Source organism: Orbicella franksi, chromosome 11 (assembly GCF_964199315.1).
Source record: "Orbicella franksi chromosome 11, jaOrbFran1.1, whole genome shotgun sequence".
NCBI lineage: Eukaryota > Metazoa > Cnidaria > Anthozoa > Scleractinia > Merulinidae > Orbicella > Orbicella franksi.
This window is the reverse complement of record NC_138155.1, coordinates 25193783-25217816: the sequence shown is the minus strand read 5'-3', so window position 1 is coordinate 25217816 and position 24034 is coordinate 25193783. Positions and strand designations below refer to the sequence as shown.

The 24034-nt window shown below is 38.7% G+C and overlaps 1 protein-coding gene, 1 long non-coding RNA gene, 1 other non-coding gene and 1 pseudogene across 4 annotated transcripts in view; 2 read left to right on the top strand and 2 right to left on the bottom strand.

Moving 5' to 3' along the window:
• LOC145460506 (cilia- and flagella-associated protein 54-like) overlaps positions 1–7125 on the bottom strand; it is a 51000-nt gene extending 43875 nt beyond the window's left edge. For both annotated transcript variants that reach the window (XM_081445346.1, XM_081445347.1), the window contains exons 1-6: positions 5717–7125; positions 5223–5352; positions 3633–3738; positions 2050–2208; positions 939–1007; positions 79–181 (exon numbers count right to left, since the gene is read on the bottom strand). In XM_081445346.1, coding sequence (XP_081301472.1) covers positions 79–181; positions 939–1007; positions 2050–2208; positions 3633–3738; positions 5223–5352; positions 5717–5819 — 670 coding nt within the window. In that variant the 5' untranslated portion in view covers positions 5820–7125. The remainder of the gene's footprint in view (positions 1–78; positions 182–938; positions 1008–2049; positions 2209–3632; positions 3739–5222; positions 5353–5716) is intronic.
• A 4963-nt stretch (positions 7126–12088) lies between these two features.
• LOC145502776 (uncharacterized) lies at positions 12089–13815 on the top strand. Its single transcript, XR_014051393.1, has 2 exons — positions 12089–12515; positions 13112–13815. It is a non-coding gene; the product is annotated as an uncharacterized LOC145502776 (long non-coding RNA).
• On the bottom strand, positions 12686–12758 carry Trnat-agu (transfer RNA threonine (anticodon AGU)). The gene has a single exon. It is a non-coding gene; the product is annotated as a tRNA-Thr (tRNA).
• A 4601-nt stretch (positions 13816–18416) lies between the features above and the next one.
• Positions 18417–22663, top strand: LOC145502228 (uncharacterized; annotated as a pseudogene).
• Positions 22664–24034: the final 1371 nt, after the last annotated feature.

The following is a 24034-nucleotide window of genomic DNA, read 5'->3' as shown; positions in this document are numbered from 1 at the left end:
CAATAATGGAGTAAAATTGCCAAGGCAGTAAAGATTAAATGTCCACATGGCTTGAACATTCAAAGGAATATTGCTTACCATTGAAGACCAGCCAGCACAATTCCTCTTTGTGAAGTGACGTTTGTGTCGTCAAGCGAAGAACTTTTAAAGCAGCAACACAATGACACACTAAATCAGGATTCTGGTGGAGAAGGGGAAGAGGCAATGAGGAAACAATAACCAAATTAACAATTTAGCTACATACAGTACTAACATTAATTAACAATAGGCACAAATATATTAGAAAAGTTTTGGCAGAGCTGATGTGGTCGTGTATGTATTTAATAAATAAAAATTAATTATGGCAACTTTGTAAAAGATTAAGTCTGCATACGAGCCAAGTGGCTCATCAGGCCAGAGCTTATCCTGGTTTCAGTAACATGTAGGGACGACATGTAGGAGTATTTCTACTCCCCCCTGGATGGGATGCTAGTCCATCACAGGGTTACCCCCAAGCATTAAATTCACTGGTACCCATTTATACACCTGGGTAGAGAGAGGCACCATCAGAGTAAAGTGTCTTGCCCAAGTACACAACACGATGTCCCCGGCAAGGGCTCGAACCTGGACCACTCACTCCAGAGTCTAGTGCACTAACCATGAGGCCAACGTGCCTCCCACATAGCCACTCTGTAGTTAATTATAATTTAATAATATCAATTTATAATAAATAATAATTATAAATTTCATTAAATTACAATTTATGATCACATGTATATCAAGTGAGGAAAAAAGGAAGAATGCTTACAAAATATAATGTGATATAGTGCTTGCTGCTGCAAGTTATTTAGATTGAATAAATAATAATTTAATTTTAATATGTGCAAAATTCATACATGTATGTACACTAGCTGAAAATGAAACAACCTGCTTACAGTAAGTTAAACTTGTTTACTAACCTGTAGTTTAGGATCCTCAGCACTGATTACATGATAAAAGCAAATAGCTTCACCAAGAGCTGACCTCAACTGTAACCAGGATTTAGAACAAAAAGAGCTTCAGACAGAGTAACAGAAACTTTTAGGGGGGGGGGGGGCTAGTTAGTTGCTGGAAGGAGGAGGCTAGTTTAATACATGTACAACTGTATGCATGGTGATAATTAAATATGCCATTGCATGACTCTTAAACTTCATGTGTATTATTCAACCACTTAATTATTCCTGACAATGCTGTTCTACTGGCAGCAGGGCCTCATAATAATACAAAAAAAAAAATTATTAACCAGGTTGATCTAAAAAGTAACTGAACTTCCATAAATATTAAATGTACAGCCATGTTAATTTTAGTACCTGCCCTGATAATTTGCTATTACTGGTAATACTATTTTAATCTGCAGATGGATAAAGATCTTTAAATGTATTTAACTTGTAATTTGAAAAGGTCAGTAACGAAAGGAGGCATTTTAGATTTGTTATGGAGTAGGGATTGCTAGATGTAAGTTAGACAGCCTACATGTACCTAGTAAAGACAGACAGCTCATCCCCTTTACATTGATCAATGAGGGTTTCTTTTAACTGATCTGAGGTTGTCTCATCTACAATAAAATTTTGTTGAACTATTTCTGTAGCGATTTAGCAACACAGTTATTTGTACGCACGCATGGCACCAATTGCTAAAACTCAAGTAGGCCAGATGCTACATGTACATGTAGCAATGGACACTTTCACGGCTATACGTTAGATTTTTTCTAGGCCATTCAACGGTTCCAGATTGTTTTCATGAGCTGTTACATGTAGGCACTGAAACTTAGTTAGCCATCAAACCATCGGGGCAAAACCTGAATTGAACCGTTAGGCAAAACTTGTTTGCAGTTAGGATGTTGGGACAAAGCGTTAAAATCCTTTGAAGGCCGTTAACTAACCGTTAGCTATCTGTCAATTAGCCACTACATGTAGATGTAGAAGTATTTCTACTCCCTCCTGGATGGGATCAATGCTAGTCCATCAGAGCCCTGTTACCCCTGCCATAAAATTTGTTGCTACCCATTTATACCGTTGGCTGTACACCTACCACCATCGTAGCAGAAGCCATGTCATCAAAACCATTTGGCAAATGTATCTTGTAAAAAGTGTCTGCATCCAGTTCTGCAGTTTCTCCCAGCGTTAGACTCCTTTGAACATGTTTTGTCAGATATCTCCCGTAGCAGTGGAACTGTGCAAGTTTGTATTCCTTGAGGTCATGCAAAAAATGAGAAATAAATGACAAAACAAGTTCAATTAGAGTAACAATTTGTGTCTAGAGAATACCCAATAAAGTCCTCTGCCTCTCACACAGAGGGGTAAAGATTGTTCAAGAAATGTTACACATTGAAAAAATAATGGGCCAAAAAAGATGAGCAGTGCTAAGAAGAAGGGCCAGGCCAGCCAGGTCAGGCCCAAGACATCTGCTAATACCGGTAATTTGATTTTTTGGAACAACAATTTGATTTTCAACATATAAACTTTGAACTACAGTGTATCCACACTTTTTATGAAATGTCCACGGCACCCCTGTTTTTTTACTGTATTTTTTACAACAGAAATCAGTCAAGTAGAAGAATTGTACAGCCCTGCAATTATCATGTCAGTAAGCACAAACATGTTCCTAGATGGAAAACTGGATATTACTCCTTTTTATCCTTTGTCTGTGCTAAATTAAAGTGCCAAAACTGAGTCTGAATGTAACCACCCAACCCACAGATCCATTATGAACATTGATATTTGGGTACCATATGGATATGCTCCCTTTATCTTTCAACTTCTTAAAAAACTGATTTTTGAATGCCTGCTTACTCAACTCAATTTCTATTTCATACCTGTCTTGCAGGTGGAGAAGGATACATGTATTTCCTGGACGTGCACATTCTCAAAACTGATCTTAATGCTAAACTATCAGTCCTGACCAAGAAAACCCACACCTGCATGTTGGGTTTTGTGCTGTCATCTCAATACAATTGCCCTTTAAGACCTTAATTAAGTGTTTGTAGCATAGATTATAGTTAGCTCTTGTTAACTGAGCAGGAGGTCTGTATGGGAGAATCTTGACTGAGGTTGTGAGTACTGACCGAACACAGTGAGGTCTGTACACACGGTCGAGGTCAAGATTCTCCCATACAGACTGACTAAGCTCAGTTAATAAGATATCTATTATATGGCAAACAATAACAATTTAATTCGGTTAATGTAACTGGTTTGTGCTAGCTAGCTGACATTTGCTTGCGAACAGCAATGAACTTAATTCTGCCAAAGTTTGCTCATCCTCTTTACTTTTTATTTGCATCAGGCTTTTTGACACTTCCATAGATAAATATCGTTAGAAGAAAATAGTCAATATTTTTGCATTTGAGTTAGCAACTTTTTCACCACAAAATGTAACTGGTCTAGATGCCGGTCTAGATGGGAAAATCTAGACCGCTTTCAATATCAATTTCAGCCAATCAAATTTGTGAATTCGGTAGTTCCCAGTCCTTGTGAGACACAGCCACATAATAAAATAGAATATAAACACTGATACATACATGTACATGTACACACTGTACTTGTACATGCAATATGATGCAACACATATGACATAAAAATAAATTAAATACATTATACATGAAAGCACATGTATACCTTGACAGAAAACAGGAAGTCTCCAGTATTCAGCAGCTTCTCTTGGTAGTAGGATTGTGGAAGACGAGTTTCATAAATGTTCCACATAGAGAACAATGTGTTTGACCTTTGATCAAATTCAGAATAATAAACAGACAAATTAAAAACCAAGTATGACTGATCATTTGTATTCTTTATATGGCAATCCACAGTAAGAAAAAAGATGGCGGCTGTACATTTTACCAAAATACACATGTACCTTGCGAACCTAGCACAGCTTATAAGGCACAAAGAAAGCCTTTTTTTACAATATTTGTCCCTGTACTAAGCACATTGAGTAGCCTAGATTTGAAGATTTTATAACGTCTCTGTGCGTTTTTATGAACGTTGTTAAGGTTTTCGTGCGCTAAGAACTATGGGTAAATGTACCAGTCACCATCTTTTTTCCTAAGGAGGATTGAATAGACCTGTTTGTCCAGTTTGCTGGTTGTAAAAGGCTCTCATATATTGCAATGCAAACCATTAAATTAAAAAAAAAAAAAAAAAAAAAAAAACACGTATGTCACTATTTATTAAGTGTCATGGTATGAGTAGCACTGCTGGGATAATTGGAAACACTACACTCTATTAATCAACAAACAAATATAATTTGAACGTCAAGAAAAGCCTGGCATAGTCAACTAAACATTCAAATAATGCTCTGATTAGCCTGTTCATGGTTAGCTCTCTATTATGGATAATGAAATGGTAACATGATTTAGTTAAAAGAGGGGGGTGAATAGGTTTTCGGATTGACGGATTTGGCCTTAAAAAGCGCACGGATTGTGGATTTTTGTGGTAAATCGAGCGGATTCGTGGATTTTGAAAACACAGTGGATCATGGATCAGCTATGAATTTTGGCACGGATTCTGGATTGTGCCTGTCTTGATGTTCGGATCTTGGGTCCTAAACAAAATTTGGATCATAGATCTTTCTTCAGCTCCTTTGTCAGTATGTTAATGAGTTCATCCAAATTATTTCTTTTTTCGAACAAAGCTTATTTGAACTCAGGTGTGAGACTGTTATTGGAATTGTACTGTGTTACAGTCATCAAGATATTGCCTTCTTTACTACATTGTATTTGTGCGAAATTACTAGTAACAATGGCATTCACATTTACCTTTCCGGATGTAATTGTGGTTTCAGGTTTGAACAAAAATATTGGCGGATCGACGGATTTGGCAAAAAAAAGGGAGGGATCCACGGATTTCTATACCCCTATTCACCCCCCTCTTAAAAAGTATACAGTCTGCAGTCTGTATTTTCCCCTCAGTCTGCATTTTACCCCAAATCTGCAGTCTGCAGTCTGCAGTCTGAATTTTACACTGACCGCTTTCCAATTGCACAATCTCATAATGTGCAGAACACGTGCATACTAAGAGAGAGGCACTATCTTTTTTTAACATTATAATACAGGTAATAACAATAGTAATATCTTTATTTATCCTGATAAGAAAAAAAAACGATCAGCTGAACCTAAGGGAGCAGCTGGTATTATCATGATCATAATTATAATGTATTATACACTTGTAGTTGTTTGATTGTTTTTATTTTTAAAGTAGTATTCATACCCCCGAGCGAGAGGTTCTTCATCATTCTTCTTGATCTTCATCCCAGGCTCTGATTTCTTCTTTATGTATTTGATAAATCTGGAAAGTTCTTGTTCAAATGCCACCAACACCGGACTGATCTGTTTGTGATCTAAATTTGAGTAAGGATCAAGAACGAGGAACAGCTTTAATAAACATAAGTGAGGGACACTCGCCGTGCTCAAGTGCAAATCTGCGAATCTGAGTCCCTTCTCGTGTCAATGGCATCACCAATACACTCGCTAGATCATGAACTTCAAAATTGTTGTGTTGTAAAAAAAAATATTAAAGGTTGTCTTTAACATAATTATGGCAAACTTCGTCTGAAAATGAAAAGGAAATTTTCCCAGCCATGGGTATAAAAAGAGCCTCGTTAGCTATTAACTAACAAGCTAAGGATGAATTGCCGTGATCCACCCTGTACAATCTCTACTGTATGTGTGTACTTGAGCTCTCGATGATTAACCTACTTATACCTCCGGTACTTGTTCCAGCAGATTGCAGCACATTTCGTGCGCTTCCACCAGCAAAAGACTTCTTTAAATCTGCTTCGCTTTTCCCTGACCCTGGCTGTTCCATATTGGATAAAGATCTAGCCCTTATAACGTTATGACAACTTGGTCTTTCAGCTGAGTTTTGTATGTTGACAAGATGGACAAGACGCCATCTTGGACAATGCTCCCGTTTCTAAGGGCTAGGTAGCCTCTACTCCTAGCAAATCATTATGCTGTGCGGGGATGGGGTAAGGCAGCTAAATCGCCCGAGTCTACCCCCGCGAAGTAAAATTTTAAGCCCCCACCAGCCAATTTCCAAGTTACCTTTTTATATTTTACCTCAAAACGAGTCTTCGTGCGAAAAAGGTGTTCCGCCTACTGGTTCATTTTCATGCAATGAAAGGTTTCGCTGGAAGACCCGTTTTTAAAACACGCCGTCTATGTATTTTCCTTCTAACAAGTATCATTTCTGGTCCCATCTGGCAATCGTTGTATGTCGGATCGATAGATCTTTGAAATTTTGTCAAAGGGGAGGAGGGGGCGGTGGCTGGTGAAATCCTGATCACCTTATCGCTTGGTCATAGCAACTGGGACGGTGTAGAAGGGCGTGAAATATTAGGGGCTGTTAGTCTCCTTTACAGCGGTTATTTAATCGTCATGCAACGCTTGAAGTGTTGCCTGACGACTCAAGTAGCGGCTGCAGAGTAGACCATGTTGTAGTTTGGGTTTGTTCACTTGCACGCAGGTAGACCTAAGACACCGAGCGTGACGCGAAGAACGAAGGGATGAAAAATCGCAGCGTGAGGGCCAGGGGGACAAGATCAAGAAAGCGCTTTCTAAAGATAACAGAAAAGAAACTAAGCGATTCCTATTTTCTATTAAGGGTTTCTTTGTAACATTTTAAACTTCAATATTTTAAAACAGCATCAATCTCCTCCAACTAATACAAAAGGCTTCAATTTTAAGATTGAGTGGACTTAAAGCCGTGGCCAAACGGACCCGCAATTAGTCGCAAGTAGTCTCAAGTTGAACCTCTGTAGAGACTTCCGTTGGCTGCCCAAACAGACTCGCAAGTTTCCAAGCACATACACGTAAGTCGCAAAGAAACACATTTCAAGGCTACTGACTTTGTCTCACGCGGTCAAAATCCTGTATCATTGACTGGCTAATAGCTTCCTAAACAACTCGCGACTTGCGACTTGCGACTTGCAACTTGCAACTTGCGACTTGGGTTGAGTAGTCGACCAAACGGAGGGCAAGTCATCGTTAGTCAACGCAATTCCACGCAAGGCCTGGCTAACTCAAGTTTTCAACTTGCGCCTGCTTGGACTGGCGTCCGTTTGGCCAGGCCTTAACCCTTCTGTGTTTGCTGCGGGCCTCGTAAGTGAATCTGGCCATGATCAGTAGGACAAATTTTGTAACGCACTACCTCCGTACATTCTGTTTTTATTCGCTCCATTTATAGTTTCAAACATGAAACTATCATGACGAGCTTAGGTTTTGCAAATATCATCGTTTTGGTAAGTAAAAATACTGTCCTGAAAAACTGAAAATGCCTGTGATAAAGTACGTAAAAATCTGCTGTTATACTTCAACTCTTACTTTTCCCTTAGCAGAGCGGTATTTGAAAATACGCGGAGTAGAACCAGTGACAGCAACAAGAGCAAGTCACAAAATGAACCAAGGGATACATTGCCCAAATTTCCTCAAACTTAACTTGATATCACAGCTGCGTGATATCTTACACCGAGAGTTGAAAAATGGCCCTTGTTTCAGCGCTTGGATTTTTCTTGGAAAATCGGAAGGGTAGCTGAAAAGCCTTTGTTATTTCCGATTTTTCTAGCAACGATCAACACTACACTGCTACCCTTAAGACATAACAAACACTACCCCACCATAAACAAATTCTAAACCCAGGCTGGAGAACTGAAATTTGTGTACTGCATTCTTCGTACGAGCTATATTTCTTGAGCTAATATTTAGCTGCTTTTAAAATCGAAGACTGAGCTCACAGTTCGCAATGAATTCTCATTTTAGAGAATTTATTTCAATGGCTAATGCGAGATTTTTCAATAGCCGTGTGAGTTTTACCTTTGTTTTTATTTATCACCTCTATTTACATAAACTAATTAACAATTTAAAAAGATATAAAAAGAACAACGTCTAGAAATATTCATATTAAGACTAGGGTGGAACGTAAATGAGATCTAATTGAATTAAACTGTAAAAAGACATGTTTTCATTGTAATCTCCTTCCCAAGTCAGTAAATGTTATATTGGTATTCCATATCTGCTGTATAACTCGACCTTTGACACTGCACGTGGAAAAAAAAACAAAACATGCGCTTTCCTAGTATATGCGTTCAACTATTCTCAGTACTCTAGCCGGTGTCATGTCGATCTTTCCTGGAAAATCCGGTTTCAGGAAAAAAAGATCACACGACTCTGCCAGCAGAGTGTTGTATCTACTCACCACTGTACATGCAGTCAGTATGCTCATGTTTTAGCACTTCCTTCAGCTATGGTAGTACTGCGCATGGCACAAGAAAGTTCCATTTCAGGTTCAAACCCGGGCTTGCACCACTCCACTATACAGAGCTGATAGATAACTCACCCCACCGTAGACAGATTCTTAACCCAGGTGAAAGACCTCGTGGAACAACTCAGACGTTGAGTCCCAGGCTAATGATCAGAGAATTTGGTTAATTAGTAAGACCATAGTCTACTAACTATGGTAAGACGTGTAAACAGATCTAGGCGGGTTCGAGGGATTCGGTCAAACCCGCTCAATTAAAAAATAGCACATTATAACACGCTAACTTAGCCTCAGAATGCCGGAAATTCCATTTCCGAGGACCTCAATTTTAAACATTTTCCGGGGAATGATGCACCCGGAACATCCTACAGGGAATCCCCTTCTCTAAAACTGTATCTGCCAAGGAGCCCATCATGACGGGCTCCTGATCTGCCCCAGCAAAGAATTCACAACTCCATGTACTTATTATGGTTAGAAAATGTGTAGCGACACTTCGCACTAAAACTCGAGTTTTCAGCTTCTCGGAAACATTAACCTAACGACGAAGTTGGATTTAACAAGGGCATACGTATTGCTACTATTGCTGAAGGAAGTGCTCAATACTAGAGCACAGAATGGTACAGCAGTATCTAAATAAAAACAAATTTCTGCTGGCAGAGTCGGTGTAATCGCTCTCCTTCCTTTTGTTGGTTTTTCTAGGAAAGATCTATGTAACTCTGTCAGCAATGCAGTGAAACAAGGTGAGGTCAAACCCACGTACGTGTAAAAATATCAAGATATCAAGTTAAAAAGGAGGAAACATTGGGAAATCTACAGATGGTATAAAAAGGCTTCGCTTATTTCAACCTGTATCCACACAGCTTTGCATCTGCTACAAGAAGAGAGAAGAAAGGAGGCTTTTTCACAAAAGAAAAATGGTGAGTTTAACTTTATTTGACGATAATTTTATTTCCCATTTGTGGGGAAGAAAATTCATTGCTGCTTCGTACATATACCTGCTGTGCCTTAACAATGCGAAAACGTTCCAGATTTTAGGGCCGATTTTAGCTTTGAATAGAACAAAGTTTACTAATTAATCACATTGCATTGAATTTAGAGTCGGAATCCAGACCCGTTTTATAACTGTTTAATACGGATTTTGTAAGATGGTAGCCGTTTAAATCCTTTCCCCCAGTTTTTTGACTACTAATTAAACACCCATCAACTGTTAAGATGAGTAAGCTTAAACGTTTTTCTGCTTAACTTTCTCAACCAGGGTTTCAAGCTGTTGATTTTGTGCCTTGCTCTGTTGGCTGTCGCTGTTTCTGCCTCCTCCATCTGCAAATGCGGCGCAGCTGAGGAAAAGGTAAAATTAAAGTGTAACAGTGGAGCTTTTCTTTTCTTTATCACATAAGTTTTTAGTTCTTGACTGAAAAGGTGGCCCAATAAAACTAACGAAAACTGCCGTATTTCCCAGTGACGAATTTGTTCGTATCTAAGTGCACTTCGTTTCGAGATTAAAAGTTGCATAGCAGCAAACGTTTGTATTTCAGCTCAGTGTGATTTTTATTACCAACAAGGTTCTTTTGCTTTTTCTAAATAATATTGGCACAGAATGTTAGATGATCAGAAAATGTCCTAGTTTGACTCCAGATGCATTAGAGAGATTGACAGTAATTTGACACACTCATTTTTCGGCCTTTCCGGGTCATCTAGTCATATTCCATGAAAATAATTATCAGCTGTTACAGAATGTTAGAAATGATCAGGAAATGCTCTATTTTTACTCCAGATACATTAGAGAGATTGACAGTTATTCGACACGCTCATTTTTCGGTCTTTCGAAATAATTAGACATAATATGTCTGGATTTATGAAAGCAGTGTTAAAGAACAAGCGTTTTATTCTCGTCAGCGACTATCTCAACCTATCTCTTAAGTAGACGATTTCAAAGTTGAAAGGAATGTCATACTTTATTTAACAAAGCAGGTTAAAAGATGGCAGCAAAGGCTGATGTGGACCTGCTATGCGCAAATAAATGTTTACAAAATACACTAACTAGATAATTACAATTCACATTAATTTAAGCAAAAAGATATACAGATGTAGCAAATAACAAATAAAAAACCAAAATTGACATCTAAAAGTATATAAAATCATCAGTGTTCTTAAATGTACTGGTAAAACTACAACCAAAAGATATTCTACCAATATATTTAGAGTGCTTTACAAGATTTTCTTTAAACGATGTAAAGGAAGGTAGAGATGAGTTAAATATCATTTTTCGCTTTTCCGATTTTGTAGGTTGATCCGGTGTCAAAATACAGATTGAAGTTGAAGACAGATGACGGAAAGGAATATGAAGAAGACGTTCAAATTGACACTAAGAAGGAAACAGAAACTTTTCATGTGCCAAAGACTTCGCCTGATAACGAAGAGGCTGACGTAGTCCTTGACTTTAAGAAGGTTAGTGAGTATTGAGCACTAGCTTTGAATTACTATCGAGGTCAAGGGAGAGAGGGAGGGAGGGTAATACCAAGAAGGGAATATTAGGGGGAGAGGGCAGGGTAGGAGGCTAGCATGAAGAAGTGATGGATTCCTTGTGTTTACCCGTTGCTGAGGTTATTTTCAATGATACTGCAAGATGCAAGATACTGATAGATGCAATCAAAACACCTCGCTTGACATGGCATGAGAATTATGGAAAGCATCGAGCAATACATCAGTTTAAGAAGCTCAGTCAGAATATTTTGACTTACTTTGGTCACGTACCAAATCACCTTAAAATTGACGGAAACCTGAAGATAAACGTTTACTAAGATAGAAAAAAGCACTAAAGAGTTAATAATAAGCTTTAAAGGCACATGGATGGTTAAGGATAGGGAAGATTAACACGGATTGCAAACGACGAGCTTGAAACATTTAGGATAAAATATTCAAGTTGCGCAAACCGTCACTTGGCTCTTTCACCTTGCTGTACGAGTTATTTTCATATACCTGTGTGAAATGTCATCGTAGTGAAGAACCTTTTATAAAACACGTGCAAATAACTAATGCACTCGGACTTTTCTTTCTGCAGAATTATATGATGGTCCGTATGCCAAAGGCCAAAGCATGCTTTCTGAGTCAATCAACTGAAAATGCTCCAAAACCCGCTGATTTGGCCCACCTTCTGGTAAGCTTGTATTGTTTTAAAATGAAGGTAATCAAAATAGGGCCATCTTTGCTATCGCCATTTTGTTTACACTTTGCCTTATATTACTTTACTACTTTGCGTAGGGAAGGCATTATGTTGTGTAAATTGACTCCAAACAGTAACTAAAGCTTGTCAAACTTAGCTCATGGTAAAGTTTTTGCTCTTTGGGTGTAATATTAAAGGAGATATTGCCTTTCAAAAACTGCAAAATGTTTGGGTGGTTTTTATTTTGCATGGAAAATTTGAGTTTTTAAACCTGCATGGCACAAAAAGTATTTAAAATGACATCGCTTCCAAATTTCTTGGGGCAGCTAATTTTGCTTATGACCCTGTAAGATCCCCTTTTAAGATTAAAAGACATCTTATCTACAATCTTTCCCTTAATTCACTCTTGAGCAATAACATTAACTGCACCCGGATGGATGGTTTAATTTAGAACTGACAAAAGCCTTCCTTGTACGTATATAATATACTTGGCTTTGATCTAGTCCGTGGTCTCCTTTACCATGCCTGTAGATCAGAGTTTCTGCAGAAAAATGTTCCGTCGCATTAGTTGAAAAATTTCAGGTAATATCTATTAGAACTACCGTAGTTAAAAGAGGTCAGTCACGGTCCGGTTTTAGTTATTTTAGCCAGGGAAAAAAGTTACCCTTAAATTGAAAGAAGCATAAAAATAACAGTTTACTAAGATAGAAAAACACTTAAGAGATAATAATAAAACAGAAAGGAGCAAGGATAGTTAAGGATGGAGAAGATTAACATGGATTACAAACGACGAACTTGAAGATGTAAGAATAATTTTTCAAGATCCAGCTGCGCAAACCGTGACGTAGCTCCCTTAGAGGGTCACCTTTCTTTAATTATTTGCCAACAGGACAAAGACGCGGGATCGACGATAAAGCAAAATCGACCTGAACTGAAGTTCAAGGTTGTGGGGACCCTTGATGACAATGCACGTGGCAATCTGAATGACGAAATGGCGGATCTTTGTGCGAAGTTACCTATTAAAGTAGTTGTCAAGGAGGACAGGGCACCAACAGACCTAGCTTCGGACGACGCACCCGTAAAACGTAGGTGTAACAGTCGGAATATTGCAAATGAATACATGAGAGATCTTATATTTGAACTGTGGAGAAAGATATGAATACACGATTCAGTGACCATCGCAATTATACACACAAGTTAAGAAGTTGTGAGACTAAAGCCTGAAAAAAAACAACAACAACAAAGACAAAAAAACAGACTTGAATGGGATTCGAACCCATGACCTCTGCGATACTGGTGCAGTGCTCTACCAACTGAGCTATCAAGTCAGCTGGGAGCTGTTCACGTTGTGAGTTCGCACTACTAAATATTACACTCACAAAACGTGACCAGTTCCTACTGCTATGATCAATCATGTCTTCAGTTGGGATATTGTGCACCGATGTACACTCTTTCCTCTAATTTCCGTGTTAAGGAAGTTACCAGCATAGCTGTCAAAGCAGGTGTACGAGTTGAATTCGTCAAAACCCACAGGCCGGGTTACCTATCAATTCACATTCCAGCTCAGCAGTGGAGAGAAAAAAAAACGTAAAAGGTCAAAACAAGGCTCTCGGCGATTAACACTCACTAACTCGCACAATTTTCTAGACTAACTGAAATAAGCTTTTGTTTGTTGTTCCAGGAATCAGACGCGACTGTTATCAGAGTTGCTATTATAGAAGAACGTGTATTTTCATTATTTGCTGGTCCTATCGTGAGTGCACAACTTACTGCCATAAATAGATATCGTTTTTCTAAACAAGTGGTACTTGAGGGAGTAAATCAGTAGAAAACAATAAATGATCGAGTCCAATTTACAGTTGTTGTTAAAAATAGCTTTGAACTTAGGCAAAGAGATCAGAACATTTTAAGTCGCATTACAAAGTTTTATTTTAATTGTTTGTCAGAGAAAAGAAAGATTTTATTTTAGTTCTTTTACTAGCAGCTTTTTGCACGTGTCGCACATGTTTAATTGAGGTCGTTATCATAGTAACTTTGAAGTTAACCAAAGAGATCAATATACATTACATAGCTTTTATATTTTATTTTTTGTTTGAGGAAAATTGTTATAATTAAAAATTGTATGTGCCTTAATTATATGATTATATTTCAAATACGAATACTAAATTAAGTAAAGTTAATAAAGCCTCTTTATGTACCACATTACCTAGAGTACCTATATTTCTTGATGATATACCGGTATTTGTTACTGGGGTTTGATTACTGGAGACCACCAGGTCTCGGAGGTTTCACCCTATAGCGTTCTTTGCTTTTTCTTCCTATAGCTTCAAAAACGAAAAAAAACAAGTTCTGTAAGTTTTTCGTGGTATACCCGGTTCCAAAAAACATTCCCCTACCCCCCCCCCCCCCCCACACACACACACCCACTCCATCCTCCGTAAGAAGGCACTCCCACTTACAATATACCAGTGCAGGACGTAAAACTTATTTGTCATGCATGAACGTAGGGTTCCCTGCACACCCACTAGCCCAGGGGACTGAGGGGGCGCCCATATGAAAAGGCCGGGGATGCTCGTCATCTGGCTTAGGTGTATAAATCGAAATTGCGTGGTCTCGCTAAGGGTGTCCGATCAGGACGAAACGACACTATTTTTAACTGTCAAAATATATTTTTGGTTGCACTGGAAGGGAGATAATAATTAAAATTCCGCTCTAATTTCCATTTGTGGCTCGATTTCCACCGGTTTTTTCGAGTCCAGTCTAGTAGCGCGGGCTTCTTTCCTAGCTGAACAGAGGCTTAGGTTGGGCTCTTTTGGGGGTTGAACCCAAATTTTCCGACGAGCAGAGGCACAGGGTTTCTAAACTACGAGTAGTCCCTCTTTCGCTTAGTTCGTTGAGCGAGACTATAAATGGCCGCGTGAAATTCTGAGGGCGCTTCCCGGCCCCAGAAGTTCGCGCGGCCATTTTGTTTTCGCGGTTTTTTTTTCGCGTAACGCACGACGGACTAAGCAAAACAGGGACTACAAGCAGTCTACAGGGTTTCCTTCACAGCAGTTATTTCGATCATCACGCAGCGCTTGAAGTGTTGCGCGACGACTCAAGTATAGCGACTGCAGAGTAGAGTACAATTAAGAATTGGTTCACGCGTAGCGTGCGTATATCGAGGTATGGATGCACGCGGGAAGTTTGGAGAGCACGAATGAAGCGTAAGAGCTGCTCGTGGCGATAGCCGATAACAACTCTAGCATCTTGAGTACTCTCCAAACTTCCCAGTTGCATCCATAACTCGATATACGCACAGCTAAAAGCATGAACCAATTCCTTTATAACATGGCGACAACAACTTGGGCGCTAAAACATGTTTTATTTGCGATTGACTACAAAGTTCTCATGATGCACGGTGAAGGGAAACAACGGTCATTAGGATCCTAAAACGCCACAATCAGTTGATAAAAGGTTGAACGAAACTGCTTAACCTGGCTTCTAAAATTGCCAATGAAAAATTCGCTTCTTCGAATTAATTATAATGAAAATGTAGGCCGAACAAAGTCAAATATACTCGATGAAAATGTAGACAAACAAAGTCGAAATACTCACGTTTAAATAAACATCTTAGCTTGGCAAAAGTCAAAGGCTCAAAGTAGAGTTTGGATTGTTCAGAATAATCTCCATATTGCCGAAACTTAAGCAAAAGGAAATTGTACTAAACTCGACGGAAATTTTGCAGCTAAATTGAAACTGCACACGTCATGTTATATACGCAGGGCCCTGCGGATATAGATATTTAGTTCGGGATGGCTCAATAGGAATTTGATAGGACTAGCGTGCACACTATGTTATAATTATGATTTGGGTTTGTTCACTTCCAGGCAGGTAGAAACAAGTACACCGAGCGTCACGCAAAAAACGAAGGGATGAAAAATCGCAGCGTGAGGGCCAAGAGGGCAAGATCAAGAAAGCGCTTTCTAAACATAACAGAAAAGAAACTAAGCGATACTTATTTTCTATTAAGTATTTCTTTGTCACATTTTTATCCTGACTGAATATTTTGAAACAGCATCAATCTCCTCAAACTAATTAAAGGCTTCTCGAGGCTTCAATGTTTTAAGATTGAGTGGACTTAAAGCCCTGGCCAAACAAACTCCCTAGTCACAAGTAGCCTCAAGTTGAACTTGTGTGGAGACAAGCGTTGGGTGGCCAAACAGACTCGGGAGTTTCCAAGCACATACACGCAAGTCGCAAAAAAACACATTTCAAGGCTACTAGCTTTGTCTCACGCGGCCAAAATCCTGTATCATTGGTCGGCTAATAGGTTGCTAAACAACTTGCGTTGACTTGGATTGGGTGGTCCACCAAAGTAAGGGCAAGTCAACGCTAGTCAACGCAACTCCTCGCAAGGCCTGGCTAACTCAAGTTTTCAACTTGCGTCTACTTGGACTGGAGTCCGTTTAGCCAGGGCTTAACCCTTCTGTCTTTGCTGCGGTCTTCGTAAGTAATTGTGGGCATTGTTAGTAGGATAAATTTTGTAGCGTGCTACCTTCGTATATTCTGTTTTTATCCGCTCTATTTATTGCTTCAAACATGAAACTATTATGACGAACTTACTTTTTGCAAATATGAATCTTTTTGGTAAGTAAAAATACCATTTTGAGAAACCGAAAATGCATGTGACAAAGCAAGTAAAATTCTGCCGTTATACCTCAACTGTTACCTTTCCTTAGCAGAGCCGTATTTGACAATACGCGGAGTAGAAGCAGTATTTGAGAATACGCGAAGTAGAAGCAGCGACAGCAAAATAGCAGGTCACAAAATGAACCATGGGAAGGCTTGCCTATATTTCCTCAAACTTAACTGGATATCTAAGCTGCGTGATATCTTAGACCGAGAGTTGACAAGTGGCCCTTGTTTCAGCGCGTGAATTTTTCTTGGAAAATCGGAAGGGTAGCTGAAAAGACTTCGTTATTCCCGGTTTTTGTAACAACGATAAAAACTACACTACTACCCTTGAGGGATTACGAACCCTAACCCACCATCAACAGATTCTAAACCCAGGCTGGAGAACTGAAATTTGTGTACTGCATTCTTCGTAACAACTGTATTTCTTGAGCTAAAATTTAGCTGCTTTTAAAATCGAAGACCGAGTTCACAGTCGGCCATGAATTCTGATTTTAGCGGCTGCAGAGTAGAATACAATTAAAATTTGGGTTTGTTTACTTGCAAGCAGTTAGAACAAGTACACCGAGCCTGACGCGAACAACGAAGGGATGAAAAATCGCAGCGTGAGGGCCAAGAGGGCAAGATCAAGAAAGCGCTTTCTAAAGATAACAGAAAAGAAACTAAGCGATACCGAATTTCTGTGAAGAGTTTCTTTCTAACTTTTTTAACTTGAGTATTTTAAAACAGCATCAATCTACTCAAACCAACACGAGGCTTCTCGAGGCTTCGATTTTATGATTGAGTGGACTTAAAGCCCTGGCCAAACGGACTCATAAATCAGTCACTAGTAGCTAGCCTCAAGTTGAACTTGTGTAGAGACTTGCGTTGGGTGATCAAACAGACTCGCAAGTTTCCAAGCACATACACGCAAGTCGTAAAGAAACACATTTCAAGAGGCTACTGCCTTTGTCTCACGTGGGTCGTCGACCAAAGAGAAGCCAAGTCAACGCTAGTCAACACAACTCCACGCAAGGCCTGGCTAACTCAAGTTTTCAACTTGCGCCTACTTGGACTGGAGTCCGTTTGGCCAGAGCCTAACCCTTCTGTGTTTGCTGTGGGCTTCGTAAGTAAATCTGGGCATTATCAGTAGGATACATTTTGTAGCGTGTTACCTTCGTATATTCTGTTTTTATTCGCTCTATTTATTGCTTCAAACATAAAACTATCATGACGAACTTACTTTGTGCAAATATGAATCTTTTTGGTAAATTAAAATACCGTTCTGAGAAACTGAAAATGCATGTGATAAAGAAAGTAAAAATCTACTGTTATTTTTCAACTGTTAATTTCTCCTTAGCAGAGCCGTGTTTCAAAATACTTGGAGTAGAAGCAGCGACAGAAAAAAAAAGCAGGTCACAAAATGAACCATGCGAAGGCTTGCCGATATTTCCTCAAACTTAACTTGATATCTTGGCTGCGTGACATCTTACACCGAGAGTTGACAAGTGGCCCTTGTTTCAGCGCTTGGATTTTTCTTGGAAAATTGGAAGGGTAGCTGAAAAGCCTTGCTTTTTTCCGATTTTACTAGCAACGATGAAAAGTACACTACTACCCTTGAGACATTACGAACCCTACCCCACCCTAAACAGATTTTAAACCCAGACTGGAGAACTGACATTTTTGGCATTGAATTCTTCGCAGGAACTTTACTTCTTGAGCTAAAATTTAGCTGCTTTTAAAATCGAAGACAGAGTTCACAGTTGGCAACGAATTCTCATTTTGGTTGATTTATTTAAATGGCTCATGCGAGATTTCTCAATAGCAGCATGACTTTTTCATTTGTTTTTATTTATCACCTCCATTTACTTGAACTAATTAATAATTTAGAAGGATATCAAAACAATAAGGTCTGGGAATATTCAGGAAGATGAGATCCAATAAGTGAAACCGTAAAAAGACATGTTTTCATTGTACTCTCCTTCACAAGTCAGTAAATGTTATATTGACATTCCATATCTCCTGTATAATTTCACCTTTGACACTGCACGTGGGAAAAAAAACAAAACATGCGCTTTCCTAGAATACTTGTTCAACTATTCTTAGTACTCTAGCCGGTGTCATGTCGATCTTTCCTGGAAAATCCGGTTTGAGGGAAAAAAGATCATACGACTCTGCTAGCAGAGTGTTGCATATACTCACCACTGTATACATGCAGTTATGCTCATGTTTTAGCACTTCTTTCAGCTATGGTAGTACTGCGCATGGCACAAGACGGTTCCATTTCAGGTTCAAACCCGGGCTTGCACCACTCCACTGTACAGAGCTGATAGATGACTCACCCCACGGTAGACAGATTCTTAACCCAGGTGGAAGACCTCGTGGAACAACTCAGAAGTTGAGTCCCAGGCTAATGATCAGAGAATTTGGTTAATTAGTAAGACCATAGACTACTAACTATGGTAAGACGTGTAAACAGATCTAGGCGGGTTCGAGGGATTCGGTCAAACCCGCTCAATTAAAAAATAGGACATTATAACACGCTAACTTGGCCTCAGAATGCCGGAAATCCCATTTCCGAGGACCTCAATTTTAAACATTTTCCGGGGAATGATGCCCCGAGACATCCTACAGGGAATCCCCTTTTCTAAAACTGTATCTGCCGAGGAGCCCATCATGATGGGCTCCTGATCTATGCCAGCAAAGAATTCACCATTCCATGAACTTCCTATGCTTGAAAAAAGTGTGGCGACATTTCGCAGTAAAATTCGGGTTTTCAGCTTCTTGGAAACATTAACCTAACGATGAAGTTGGATTTAACTAGGGCATGCGCAGTGCTACTATAAGTCAAGGAAGTGCTCAATACTAGAGCACAGAATGGTACAGTATGTGAATAAAAACAAATTTCTGCTGGCAGAGTCGGTGTAATCGCTCTCTTTCGTTTTGTCGGTTTTTCTAGGAAAGATCTATGCAACTCTGTCAGCAATGCAGTGAAACAAGGTGAGGTCAAACCCACGTACGTGTAAAAATATCAAGATATCAAGTTTAAAATGAGGAAACACTGGGAAATCTTCAGATGGTATAAAAAGGCTTCGCTTATTTCAACCTGTATCCACACAGCTTTCCATCTGCTACAAGAAGAGAGAGGACAGGAAGCTTCTTCACAACAGAAAAATGGTGAATTTACTTTTATTTAATGATAATTTTATATCCCATTTGTGGAGAAGAAAATTCATTGCTGCTTCGTACATATACCTGCTGTGATAACAATGCGAAAAAGTTCCAGATTTTAGGGCCGATTTTAGCTTTGAATAGAACAAAGTTTACTAATTAATCGCATTGCATTGAATTTAGAGAGAATCCAGACCTGTTTTATGATTGTTTACTACGGATTTTGTAAGATGGTAGCAGTTTTAATCCTCTCTCACAGTTTTTTGCCTTCTAATTTAAGACTCATTCACTATTAAGGAGAGTTAGCTTAAACTTTTTTCTACCTAACTGTCTTAACTAGGGTTTCAAGCTGTTCATTTTGTCCCTTACTCTGTTGGCTGTCGATGTTTCTGCGTCATCCATCTGCAAATGCAGCCCAGCTGAGGAAAAGGCAAAGGTAAAGTGTAACAGCAGAGTTTTTGTTTTCTTTATCACATAAGTTCTTAGTTCTTCACTGAAAAAGCGGCCCAATAAAACTGAGGATAACTGCTGTATTTCCCAGTGACAAATTTGTTCGTATCTAAGTGTAAATCGTTTCGAGATTAACAGTTGTGTGGCAGCAAACGTTTGCATTTCAGCTCAGTGTGATTTCTATTACGAAGAAGGTTCTTCTCCTTTTTCTAAATAATATAGGTACAGAATGTTACAAATGATCACAAAAATGTCCTAGTTTGACTCCAGATGCATTAGAGAGATTGACAGTTATTCGACACGCTCAATTTTTCGCCTTTCCGGGTCATCCACACATGTTCCGTGGAAATAATTAGACATAATACGTCTGGATTTATGAAAACAATGTTAAAGAACAAGCGTTTTAATCTCGCCAGCGACTATCTCAACCTATCTCTATCTCCACAAGTTAAAAAATGTCATTCTTCAGTCCCTCCACTCTCTTAGCTTCCTTTTCTTTCTCTTTTCACTATTTTATTATTATTATTATTATTACATTTCATCGCTTGTAGTGATTTTAACGCCTTCAGGAGTCGTGAAATCAGAATCTTTCAACTTTTCAAGAGGACTAGTTCAATATAAAACTCGCTTCACTCCCCCGATTGTCTAATTAGATGAGTTAAAATATAGTTTTCCGCTTGTCAGATATTCCAGGATTCACCAGCAATTGATCCAGTAGCAAAATACAGATTGAAGTTGAAGAAAGACGATGGAAGGGAATATGACGAAGAGGTTCAAATTGACAATCAGAAGGAAACAGAAACTTTCCATGTGCCAAAGACTTCGCCTGATAACGAAGAGGCTGACATAGTCCTTGACTTTAAGAAGGTTAGTGAGTATCGAGCACTAGCTTTAAATTACTGTCGAGGTCAAGGGAGATGGGGAGGGAGGGTAATACGAAGAAGGGAATATTAGGGGGAGAGGGCAGGATAGGAGGCTAGCATAAAGATATGATGGATTCCTCGTGTTTACCCGTTGCTGAGGTTATTTTCAATGATACTACAAGATGCAAGATACTGATAGATGCAAGCACAACACCTCGCTTGACAAGACATCAGAATTATGGAAAAGATCGAGCAATTCATCAGTTTAAGAAGCTCAATCGAACACATTATTTTGAGTTACATTGGCCAAGTAAAAAAAATCACTTTTAAATTGAAGTAAACCTGAAGATAAAAGTTTACTAAGATAGAAAAATACTTCAGAGATAACAACAAACCTTAAAGGAACAAGGATGGTTAAGGATGGAGAAGATTAACACAGATTGCAAACAAACAGCTTGAAAAATTTAGGCTATATTTTTTATGATTCTCCTTTATCGGTTGTATAAGTTACTGAATTGTTTTGAGTGGTGTGTGAAACTGAGTTCTTGAAAAAATAATTTAATTATGTCCATATACCTGAGTGAAATGTCATCGTACGGTAGTGAAGAACCTTTTATAAAACACATGCAAACAACTAATGCACCGGGACTTTCTTTTTGCAGAATTATATGATGGTCCGTATGCCAGAAGCCAAAACCCGCTGACTTGGCCCGCCTTCTGGTAAGCTTGTATTGTTGTAAAGTGAAGGGCCATCTTTGCTATCGCCATTTTGTTTACATTTTGCCTAATATTACTTTACGACTTGTCAAACTTGAAGCTTGTCAAACTTAGCCGCTCATGGTAAAAGTGTTAACTCTTTAAGTGTAATATTGGAGGAGATATTGCAAAATGTTTGGGTGGTTTTTATTATGCATAGAAAATTTGAGTTTTTAAACCTGCATGGCACAAAAAGTATTTAAAATGACATCGCTCCCAAATTTCTTGGGGCCGGCAGCTTATTTTGATTATGACCCTATAAGATCCCCTTATAAGATTAAAAGACGTTTTATGTACAATCTCTCCCTTAATTCACTCTTGAGCGATAATATTAAATTAACCATGGTTCAACTTAGGACTGAGAAAAGCCTTCCTTGTACGTATATAATATACTTGGCTTTGCCTGCAGATCAGAGTTTCTGCAGAGAAATGTTCCGTCGTATTAGTTGAAAGATTTCAGGTAATATCTATTAGGACTACAGTAGTTAAAAGAGGTCATTCACGGTCCGGTTTTGAGTTATTTTGGCGACGTAAAAATCAGTTACCTTTAAACGGAAGGAGACATGAAAATAACAGTTTACTAAGATAGAAAAAAACTAGAAAGGTAATAATAAAACCTAAAGGAACAAGGATAGTTAAGGATGGAGAAGATTAGCACGGATTACGAACGACGAAATTGAAAACTTAAAAATATCTTTTCAAGATGCGCAAACCGTGACGTAGCTCCTTTAAGAGGGTCGATCACCTTTCTTTTATTATTTTCCAACAGGACAAAGACGCGGGATCGACGATAAACCAAAATCGACCTGAACTGAAATTTAAGGTTCTGGGGACCCTTGATGACAATGCACGTGGCGATCTGAATGACGAAATGGCGGATCTGTGTGCGAAGCTACCCATTAAAGTAGTTGTTAAGGTGGACAGGGCACCGACAGACGTAGCCTCGGACGACGCACCCGTGAAACGTAGGTGTAACAGTCGGAATATTGCAAGTGAATATGTGAAAGATCATTTATTTGAACTGTGGAGAAAGATATGAAGACATGATTCAGTGATCATCGCAGTTATACACGCAAGTTAAGAAGCTGCGAAATTAAAGCCTTAAAAACAAACAAAAACAAAATCAGACTTGAATGGGATTCAAACCCATAACCTCTGCGATAGTGGTGCAGTGCTCTAGCAACTGATCTATGAAGCCAACTGGGAAGTGGTCACGTTGTGAATTCGTAATACTAAATATTACACTCACAGCGTGACCAGCTCCCACTGCGATGATCAATCATGTCTTCAGTTGGGATATTGAGCACCGATGTACACTCTTTCCTCTAATTTTCGTTATAAGGAAGTTACCAGCATGGCCGTTGAAGCCGGTGTAGGAGTTGAATTCGCCAAAACCCACGGGCCGGGTTATCTATCAATTCACATTCCAGCTGGGTGGAGAAAAAAAAAAACGTAACCTGTCTCATTAACTCGCGCAATTTGATAGACTAACTGAAGTAAGTTTTTGTTTGTTGTTCCAGGAATCAAACGCCACAGTACTTGTCGCCGGAGGTGCTACTATGTGTATAGAAGATCGTGTTTTCTCTTTATTTGCTCGTCCTATTATGAACGGCGGTGTGGAACGGTCTGCGACTGATAAATAGTTATCGTTTTCCTAAACAGATAGTACTTAGGGACTAAATCAGTAGAAAACATTAAGTGATCGAGTCCAATTTACAGTTGTTATTAAAAATAGCGTTGAAGTTAGGCAAAGAGATCAGAACATTGTAAGTCGCATTACAAAGTTTTATTTTAATTTTTAGTTGGAGAAAAGTAAGATTTTATTTTAGTTCTTTTACTGGCAGCTTTTTTTCACGTGTCGAACATGTTTAAGTGAGGTCAAAATTAAAGTAACTTTGAAGTTTACCAAAGAAGTCGATATATTTTAAGTCGCATTAAAAAGCTTTTATATTTGATTTTTTGTTTGGGGAAAATTGTCATAGTTATAAATTGTATGTGCCTCAATTATATGATTATATTTCAAATACGAGTACTGAATTAAGTAAAGTTAATAAAGCCTCCTTATGTACCACGTCATAGAATGTCTTTTTTTTTGTTTTGTTTTTGATTTTGTTTTTGTTTTTGTTTTTTGTTTTGTTTTGTTTTGTTTTGTTTTGTTTTGTTTTGTTTTGTTTTGTTTTGTTTTGTTTTGTTTTGTTTTGTTTTGTTTTGTTTTGTTTTAATGATATATTTGTTACTGGGGTTTGTTACCGAAGTTTACTATAGTCACGGTCTAGAATGTTTCACCCTATAGAGTTAAAGTTCTTTGATCGATTTTTCTTCCTATAGCTTTGAAAAAGTTCATTATATTCTCTACCTAAACCTCAATCAAGGGGATCTTTAATATGAAGCAAATCTTTTAAGTTTCTCTTGATATAGCAGGTTCCCTTCCCTCTCTCCACCCTCGGTTAGAAACTACCCCCACCCACCCATCCACCCCACACCAGCGCCTGGTGCCTAACTTGTTCCTTATGCATGCGCACCAAGGTTGCCCAACTGTAATTGTGTTTTAATCCTGGTGTGTAAAACATTATGAACGCTAACAAAAAACAAAAAACGGAGTGCGGCGACATCCGTAGCTCCTATATATAAACCCGCGCTAGCTCCTGAGTTTGCTATTTCTCGCGTGATTTCACTGTTTTAAATTTTTCGCTTTTGAGCGTAGGCTCGAT